This window comes from Rhinopithecus bieti, unplaced genomic scaffold, assembly GCF_001698545.2.
Source record: "Rhinopithecus bieti isolate Rb0 unplaced genomic scaffold, ASM169854v2 scaffold_15143, whole genome shotgun sequence".
Taxonomy (NCBI): Eukaryota; Metazoa; Chordata; class Mammalia; order Primates; family Cercopithecidae; genus Rhinopithecus; species Rhinopithecus bieti.
Genome location: NW_016808091.1, coordinates 1,715,193 through 1,724,871, shown reverse-complemented (window position 1 = coordinate 1,724,871; position 9,679 = coordinate 1,715,193). Strand labels below are relative to the sequence as shown.

General features: G+C 51.1%; 1 protein-coding gene across 2 annotated transcripts in view; it reads left to right on the top strand.

Annotated features, from left to right (window-relative positions):
- Nucleotides 1–9,679, top strand: part of DRGX (dorsal root ganglia homeobox) — a 77,545-nt gene that overhangs the window by 53,671 nt on the left and 14,195 nt on the right. For both annotated transcript variants that reach the window (XM_017885546.1, XM_017885545.1), the window contains 2 exons: nucleotides 881–1,059; nucleotides 1,149–1,261. In XM_017885546.1, the coding sequence (XP_017741035.1) occupies nucleotides 881–1,059; nucleotides 1,149–1,261 (292 nt within the window). The remainder of the gene's footprint in view (nucleotides 1–880; nucleotides 1,060–1,148; nucleotides 1,262–9,679) is intronic.

Genomic DNA, 9,679 nt, shown 5'->3' with positions numbered 1-9,679 from the left:
TTTCTTTCTTTCTTTCTTTCTTTCTTTCTTTCTTTCTTTCTTTCTTTCTTTCTTTCTTTCTTTCTTTCTTTCTTTCTTTCCTGGAGTCTCACTGTGTCACCCAGCCTGAAGTGCTGTGGCATGATCTCAGTTCACTGCAATCTCTGCCTCCCAGGTTCAAGTGATTATCTTGCCTCCACCTCCTGAGTAGCTGGGATTACAGGCATGTACCACCACACCCAGCTAACTTTTGTATTTTACAAAAGAGACGGGGTTTCGCCATGTTGGCCAGGCTGGTCTCAAGCTCCCAACCTCAAGTGATCCACCCACCTCGGCCTCCCAAACTGCTGGGACTGCAGGCCTGAGCCACCACACCTGACCCAGAGTCAATGTTTCTAATGGGTACACTGGGCTGCTGATCACGAATATGTCATGATGTGTATCCAGATGATATCATAGATGTGAGGCCAGACCAGACACACCCAGGTACCCAGACCACAGCTGTCGGAAGAGCTAGTGAGTCTTTGTGATGAGGAAGCCCCGGGTTAGGTTTCATTAGCTGCTTTGCTGGTGATCCTCCACCTCCAGTAGGAAATACATTTCACATCAAATAAATGAACTTGCGTGTGACTCAACGTTAAGGATTTCCACAAGACAGTGCTTTTACCCTTATTATGGGCATTCGGATACTTTCTATTATTTAACGTTCATTAAAAAATGTCTGTCCTAACCTCTTCAGTGGATCTTCTGACCCCTCTGTGGGCCTGACACTGCAGTTCAGAGGGCGTGGTGTGGAGAGGAGGCTGCAGGGTGAGCTGTGAGTGCCAGCACTGTGTCCAGGGTTCTGGCTCCCTCCTCCTGTCTGATTTTCACTGGGTGCATGTTTCCATCGGGGATTCAGGTTTGGTTCCAGAACAGAAGAGCCAAATGGAGGAAGACAGAGAGAGGGGCCTCGGACCAGGAGCCAGGAGCCAAGGAGCCCACGGCAGAGGTGACGCCTCCTCCAGTGAGAAACATCAACTCCCCGCCCCCTGGGGACCAAGCCCGGAGCAAGAAGGAGGTGCTGGAGGCCCAGCAGAGGTGAGACTGTGGGTCTCTAGGCCCGGTGGGCCATGGGCAGCACTGCAGACATAGGGTGAGACCTCAATGTGATCTCCTTCCTTTGCCAGCCTAGGGCGAACGGTAGGTCCTGCAGGGCCTTTCTTCCCCTCCTGCTTGCCGGGGACTCTCCTGAACACAGCCACCTACGCCCAGGCCTTGTCCCATGTGGCCTCCCTCAAAGGTGAGTTTGGGTTCGGCTGGGCTGGTGGGCATGACCTTGTGGGGGTGGTGGAGGTTGTGTGACCAGCCTGGGTCTCAGCTTGGCCATCCTTGCACCTGGGCCTGTGCAGCTTCCTCGCTTCCTGTCAGTCACAGCCAGGGCCACTGGTGCTGTCCAGTGCTATCTTGATTGCTTCCTACATGCGGCCTGAGCATGGAGAGAATGTCCTAAGCATCATTCCACCCACAGAGAGCTGGTCCTAGAGGAGACTGCCCCACAGTGACTTCCATGTTCGCAGCTTTCTCCTGCTCCCTGGTAACAGTGTTAGGTGCCAACCTGCAGCTCATGGGTGGGGCCTGGGTGGGACAATCATCCCTGCTCCCAGCTCTCTCTCCATGTGTGCAGCCGGCCCACTTGCTTTCCTCAGGTCTCCTGATGCTAGAGGTCTGAGCTATTAGGATTTGTGGTTTTCCAGGATGTACTCTCTTCTCAGTAGCTGTTGTCTCGTCTGAAGGATGGAAATTGTTAGGGACATTTTGTCAGACTCAGAGAAAGGAGTTCCTATGGGGTTGGCCCTTGGGATTTCTGAGCAGCCTCACTGGAATGGGCTCATCCAGTGTTTCTCAGATACTGGCCCCAAACCTATTCCTTCAGTGATCAGGCTATGCAGCTGTGTTGGCCAGGAGCAGAGCTGGGTCCCAACGTGGGTCTGGGGGAGTGTTAGGGGGCTCGTTTGTCACAGGGGTCTGGGAGGTGGGGGCACAGGGGTAGGCTATAGGCTTTTTTTCTGATAATAGGAAGTAGGAGACACACCCTTAGGGTGTCCCCTGCATGTTCTGCTAAGGCCTGAGGTCTCCCTGCTCTTGAGGAGGGTCCCTCTCCAGCAGGTGGGACACACACACACACACACACAGTGTGGCAATCTGTGTTGCAAAGGCGGTTTCTGGAGACAGAAGGAGAATATGATGGAGTCTCCCTAGACAGTGTCCAGGAAGAAGGAGGGAAGGTATTCTGGGTGTAGGGAACAGCATATGCAAAGAGTTCCAGGGGCAAGGAGGGTGCCCATGGGAGAGTGCCCAGAGATCGGGTGAGGGTGCCTAGCGGGGGCCAGAGCTTGATGGCCCTGGATGCCAGGATCCTGAGTCTGGACTTCCCACTGCAGGAGGTGGAGCCCTTTTAGCCTGGGACTGCTTCTGAGTGGTCCAGGCAGCTGGGTGCATCCCCTGGCTCAGTTGGCTGATGTCGACAAGACTTAGCTCAGTACCTTCTCCTGGTACTTCCTTCAGCTCCAGGGTCCAGGTGCTCGGGGGGCCACATAGAACCCACCCCCACTCCCCAACCCCATAGAGAAAACTTGGGACATGTTTACAAGACACAGTGGGCTGCTCGGGGGCTAGAGGGGTGCAGGCAACCAATTAGAAGGGGAATCCAGAAGATTACCAGTGGGATGCGGGCATCATCCAAGGGGCTGGGGCTTGGCAAAGGAGCAGTCAATCCTGTGTCCACCCAGCACTGTCTTCTTCGGCAAGGGCCAGGTCAGGAAAGTCATCTTCTCTTTTACAAATGAGGGTTGCTCACCCTACTCTGGCCTCATGAATAGGAATTGATTCCCACAGCATCTCTGATAGGCTGAGCTGAGTCCCCATTGGACTCCAGCAGTGGCTGAATGGGGCTTGAGGACTAGACTGCAGCCAGGACAGTGGGGAGGCTGAGGGCAGTGTGTGAGAGGGAGACAGAGCTGGGCTTGTGGCTCCCACACCCTAGGGGTGCTCCCAGCTCAGCACCAACCTACGACAGAGGCTGGTGCAGACAGGAGGGGGTGGTGCTGAACTGGACCAACTGGCCCGAGTGAACGTGGCCACAAACATCTGTCCACTCTCCTCCTCTCCCCTCCACCCCTTTCCTAAGCCCTTCTGGCTGGGCTGTGACCTGCCCCCACCTTCTCCGGAGCCTGCCCCATGCCTGCCTTGCTGGAGATGGACTTTCCTGTGTTGCTGCCTTTCTTGCTAGACCTTGGGGACTACAGGGCCCTGTGGAGGTGGCAGGAATCACAGTGTGCTCATCAAACTTGGACATGTCTTTGTGCACTGTAGGGGCCCTTCAGGGGCAGACAGCACACCCCTGTGAGATCCCCTTCATGTCTAATCAGGGGCGTGGCGGGCCCTTGAGGTCGGCGATATACCGTGTTTCCAGAGCCAGGCAGGTGGGCGCAAAGTGAGCATGTGCAGGTGTTGTCTTTTTTTCCCCAGTTACAAATGAGCTCTTGCTCCCTTTTCTTGAAACAGGAGGCCCTCTGGGTCTGTTTGTCATTTTCCCACTCTGAGAGAGGCCTGGGTAAAATGCACATGTCGCTACCACCAGAAGCAGCTATGCGAGGAGCCTTGCTGGGGGCACCCTCAGATTAGGGTTGGGCAGAGGCAGGATGGGGGGCCTTTGCCCACTCAAGGGGCAGCTGTTGCTCTGCCAGCTGATTGTGGCTGTGTGGGAATGTGGATTCTGTGTTGCCAGAATTGCTGCATTTTCCAGAGAAGCTGGAGATTTGTATTTACATTCAAAGTATTCCTGTCTTAGTTGGTTCAGGCTGCTATAACGCACTGCCCTATGCTGAGTGGCTTAGACACAGAAGTTTATGTCTCACAGTGCTGGAGGCTGGAAGTCTGCGATCAGGACGCCAGCAGGGTTGGGTTCTGGTGAGGGCCCTCTTTGGGGGCTGCAGGCTTCTGACTGCTCCTTGTGGAAAGAGAGCAAGGTCCTCTAGGACTCTTCTTAAGAGGGCATGAGTCCCATTCACGAAGGCTCCGCCCTCATAGCCGAAGTCCTCCCAAAGGCCCTGCTTCTGAACACCATCACAAGATTTCAACCTACGAATTTTGAGGGGGACACAAGCATTCAGTCCATAACAATTTCCATCTTTTAAATGTTGCCTCCAAGTCTTTGGGCCAAATTGGCAGGTCCTTGGTTCGACCTGCCATGGCCCTGCCATTTTGTGACACCCCCTGGGCTGTGAGGGGATGTCCCATTTCTGCTTTCTGAGTTCTCTCTGCATACCTGCCTCCTGTCCCCAGCAAAGCTCTGCTCCCTGGGCTCATCCTGACACCTTTCCCTTCCATGGCCCACTCCTGCCTGGTCTCTCTGAGCAGTGGCTTTTAAATCTCCGACAAGCTAAGTCGTGTTGGAAAGGGAGGCAAGTGACTGATTATGGAAACTTCTCCTGTGCTCTACCAGGCAACCTGCCACTCAATTCTCACAGTAGTGTGGTCAGCATTATAGCAAGAGGGGGTCTGTAGTTGTACAACCAGTGGGTGAAGCTGGGCTTGCTTATGTGGGTCGTGGCAGCTTTGCATTCTAAAAGCGCCTGGCTCCAACGTGGGACACTTCTGGAAGTGAGGTCTTCTGAGCTGCCAGTCCCTGGGGCTGCCTTGGAGTCAGCAGGTCAGCACTGACTCACTCTTGGAAGTGTGTGGGGATCTCTGTTCCAGGACCCTGGATGGGGGTGGGAGGTGTGTGCCTGCAGCACGGTCAGCTTCTAACACCCCCGGGGTTCAATTATCCCCGGGGTCCCTCTCCAGTAGGTGGGACACACACGTACACACACACAGTGTGTTTCAAAGGTGGTTTCTGGAGACAGAAGGAGAATATGATAGAGTCTCCCTAGATAGTGTCCAGGAAGAAAGAGGGAAGGGATTCTGGGTGTAGGAAATGGCATAGGCAAAGCATTCCAGGGGCCAGTAGAAGAACCAGATCCCTCTGGAGAATGGTTGGTGTGTTGGGTGCCCATGGGAGGGTGCCCAGAGATAGGGTGAGGGTGGAACACGTGGTATGTGGCTTGGGGCCGCACAGGTTTCTGGCTTTTGCAGCCCAGTCTTCTCCTTCTTTTAGGTTTCCCCAAGCTGCAGAAATTAAGCACACAGCCCAATGTAAGCCTGGGCAAGGAATGACCCCAATTTTTTAGGTCCTAGCTCAGTTTGAGGAGCTCTGGGCTATGACATAACCTCCCTCATCTTCCTGCATCCCCAGAGGTGGCTGGGCACAGCTATTGGCTGAACCAGTTCTCCTTTTCTCAGGCCTGAATCCTGCTCCCTAGGGGCTGCTAGTCAACTAGGGGACTAGCACAGCATGCATGCCCATGCTAGAAGGCACCTGACTGAGCTCTTTTTATAAATGAGAAACCAAGGCTTGGGGAGGGGAAGTCGCTTGCTCACACATCACTGATTTGGGTGGGTCACCCCCTTGGGATGGAGGCTGCTGTCCTCGGGTTCCCGATGTGTCCCTCCCTCCCTGCCTGGCACTACCAGACACCACTTTTTCATTCATTCCTCTGGATGAGCACCGCTGGTTGGGGGACAATGAGAGGACTTGGACATCCCCCTTTGCTGCTCCCCAGCAAGTGAGAACAGTCATAAGTCTACTGGGGGAGGGGCTGGACTTGCCCAGTACCACAGAGACCAGAACCAATGTGGGCTGAGCCCTGGGGCCCCTTCTAGCCCAGACATCCCAACCACTTCTCCAAGCAGCTTGCAATTCACCCAGAAGAAATGAATCAAAGTTATTTTCAGCTACCAGACCCAAATCAGTGCTAGTCTCTTTCCCCAGGCTTTGTGGTCTTACTGGTATCACACAGCCCTGGACCAAAGACAACAAATGTCTCTGGGTAGGCCACGGAGGTTTGGGCCCAGCCCTGGATACCCTCTGAGTGCTGCTCTCCTGTGACTGAGGATCCACGCAAAGGCTGTTCCGTGCTGCACCAGCCCCCAGCTAGAACGTGAGGTCGATGCAGGGCTCCGAATGCCCCAGGGCAAGACCTGTTCTCCCAGTGAGCAATTGGGGTACCGCTGAGAGCATTATGTGTGGTTACACATCAGAGGACTCTGAACTGACGGTCCTGGTCTTTTGGTTCTGGGCATGGTTGCCATGGATGTGAAGTCCTTGTCTTGCACATATTGAGAGACCCTCCACATACTGAGAGAGCTGGCGATGCTAGCCCAGCAGGGTTGGTGCTGGGGCCTGTGGGGCAGCAAGTGCACGAGAAAGATGTGGCTGCCAAGGTCAGCAGGGCTGCTTGGGCCAGAGGGAGCCGGGCAAGGGTTGGAGGTGGGATGTGGGAGATGGCAGCCCTTTTTGGGAAGGAATTCCTGGCTGCTCCAGTGAGGCTGGCCAGGTGGAGTGTCCACGGGTGCAGGTGTGGCAGACCAGCCTGCAGTGTTACCAGGAGGGTGCCTGGATGGCCATCGGGCTGACCCCATCAGGCAGTGAGGCAACTGGTTGCCTCGAGTCAGGAAGCTGCCCACCAGAGACAGAGCTAGGCAATCAGAAACCAGACTCTTGCGGGTATTTTCTCCTTTAATTCTGAAGCAGCTGACTAGCACAGTGGCTTCCAGCAAGGGCCTGCTGGTGTGAACCGTAGTTCTCCCATTCTGTAGCCATGCACATCTCGAGTAAATCACCGAAACACTCTGTGCTTCTGCCCGCTCATCTGCAGAATGGGGATCTAGATCACGATAGCACTGAATTCGTAAGACTGAATGAGGAGAACACGAGCTAGAGCATTTGAGGCCTTCAGGACAGTGTGTAGCATGTGGGAGGCAACACTATCACTAACCATCATTGAACACCAGCTACTATTGCTGACCAGTCCTCCATTCTCATGCCCAGCTGCAGTCCCTAGACCCCATTCACTTTTAAAGGACTCAGTAAAGTATCTTCTTCTCTAAAACTTCTCCCATTTCTGAAACTTTATTGCTACTGAAAATTACCCTTTCCTTGTAACCCTTGTTGCTCCAATTTTTGACCCTGTTGAGATGTCCTTTGTAGGATTTCGTGGTTGGGCCTCCCTAGGGCTTCATGCAGTGATGTGCTTTGTCCTCTGGGATGGCCAGGCAGGCTTGCTGGGCTCACTGTGGGCATGTTTTATTTTATGGAAACTCTCAAATAAGAAGAGAGCTGGACCCTACTCCTGTGCAGAGAGGATTAACATGACAATAATGGGTGTCTAGAAAAAAATCTGTCCCAATACAAATAATTTTCTTAGGCTGTCTTAATGGCCAGGATTGCATTCACAATTCATTAATGCAGAGGAGGTTATTAATGGCCAGGGAGGCGCTTGGGTTTGTTCCGGGGAAGTGCTGGCCACAGGCCGGGTGGGAGCAGCTGGGGCTGGAGAGTCACAGTGGAGGAGGTGCTCTCCCCACTTAGCTGGTCTGCCTCTAACCTGTGATTCACAGAGCTGGGTGTGAGGTGGGACATAATTACAGCTGCCAGGGGAAAGCTTTCATAACTCACTGCATGCTCATGCTGCAGGAGTCACAGCAACCCCCTGTACCCGGCAGGGCAGCCTGCTGAGTGGCAGCATCATAGCTGAACTTCCCAGGTGGGAGGGGTCAGCCTTCTGGGCAAGGTGGACATGATGGGGACCCTTGTCCTCAGTGTGGTTGCCTAGAGTCAGAGCCCGAGGCCAGAGAACAGCGGCAGGACAATGGAGTAAGATCTGACTCCTTCTTGCCTTCCTCCTCATCCCCTCTGGAGAGGTGAGATGGTTCCAGCCAGTTGCAGGTAAGGCCCAGGCTGGGAGGAGTCTGGGGACAGAAAGGCTGGAGTCTGGCCCCATCTTCCCCGCAGACACCTTGGACGCTGTGAGGACTGAAGGAGCTGCTGTAGGTCATGTGCCCCGCGTTGTGCAGGCATGCAATGGCACTCACTAGACACGAGCAATTGAGCGGCAGTCCTGGTCCTGCACAGAGTACGTGAGGATGAGGGGAAGGATGTGCAGGGGAAGGGAGTGCTAGCAGAGGTCTGGCCATGGCCTTCCTAAGGGTATGGCCCCTGCATTAGTTAAGAATGTTTTGCTTTGCTTTGGTCTTTGCCCTTGGGCTTCCAGGCTGAAATGTCCAGCTTCTGAGGGCTGTATTGGCCGTAGCATTTGTCCACAAAGGCTGATGTAAGAGTCAGAAGTGACCTCTTCCTCCTCTGAGGCCCCCTGAAACCATCTTTCCCCTTTTCTTCTTTAATGATGTTTTCCTTTTTTAAGAAATTGTGATGTTTTAAAAAATTTTTAAATTTTTTAATAATGGTTGTATTGTAAAATAGGATATTCATTAGAAAAATGCATGAAGCATGCACCTAGGACTTCATTAATGGTTTCAAGCATCCAGATTACCTTGCTTGCACTCCACACTCCCAACTCCATGTGACTTGTTTTACTCACGTCACTTTTCCTCTTAGCAAAAGACACCACTCTGCTGACTTTAATGATGATATAACTTTACCACTGAAGTAGGCACTGAAACACTGTACCGGTTAGTATCCCTTATCCACAGTGCTTGGACCAGAAGTGTTTGTGATTTTTTTTTTTTTTTGGATTTCAGAATATTTGCATTTTACTTAGTGGTTGAGCATCCCAAGTCTAAAAATCCTAAATCTGAAACACTCCAATGAGCATTTTATTTGGGTGTCGTGTTGGCATGCAAAAGCTTTAGATTTACAGCATTTCAAATTTTGGACTCGGGGAGCTCAATCTATAGTCTTGACTTTTTTGAACTTCACATATACATACATGTACTTATATATATTAAATATATAGCACACAAAAATATATACACACATATACATGGAGTCCTACAGTATGTATTTTTTTGTGTCTGAGTTCTTTGGCTGAGCATTATGTTTACCAGATTTGTTGCAATTAGGTTTAGTCATAGATTCTTTATGATGTTGTATGTACACAAGCATGTCTATAAAGATTGTTTGTCTATTCTTTTCCAAGCTTATACTTTTCAATTTCTTTTTCTTGTGGGACTGTGCTGGCTAGAACCTCTAGTACAGTATTGAACAGAAGTGGTGAAAACAGGCATCTGGCCTTATTCTTTTTTTTTTAAGCTTTATTGAGATGTAATTCACATTCTATATGATTCATCCATTAAAGTGTACAATTCAATAACTTTTAGAATATTCACCATTTGAGTGTTCACCATCGCTACAATCAATTTTAGAACATTTTCACCACTCTGTATCCATTATCAGTCACTGGCACTTTCTCCATTTTGCACAGCCCAGGGCAACCCTGACCCTGCCCTCTGTCTCTGTAGATTGTGGACATCTCATGTGAATGGAATCATGTCATACGTGGTGTGTGTGACCTGCTGTTGCTTTATTGATTTCATGAGGAAGCTCTTAGGGTTTGACAGTTGTGTTTGCTGCCTGCTTTTTTTTTTTTAATATACTCTTTATCAATTAAATATATTTTCTTCTTGTCCTAGTTTTCTAAGAATTTTTTCTTGATTATCATTTTTAAAAATTGCTAATATTAATGAATATTGAATTTCATCACTTCTTCTGTAGCTGTTGAGCTGATTGTATGATTTTTTTCTTTCTCAATATATTAGTAGGATGAATTATATATTTGTTTTTTTTTTTTTTGAGACGGAGTCTCGCTCTGTTGCCCAG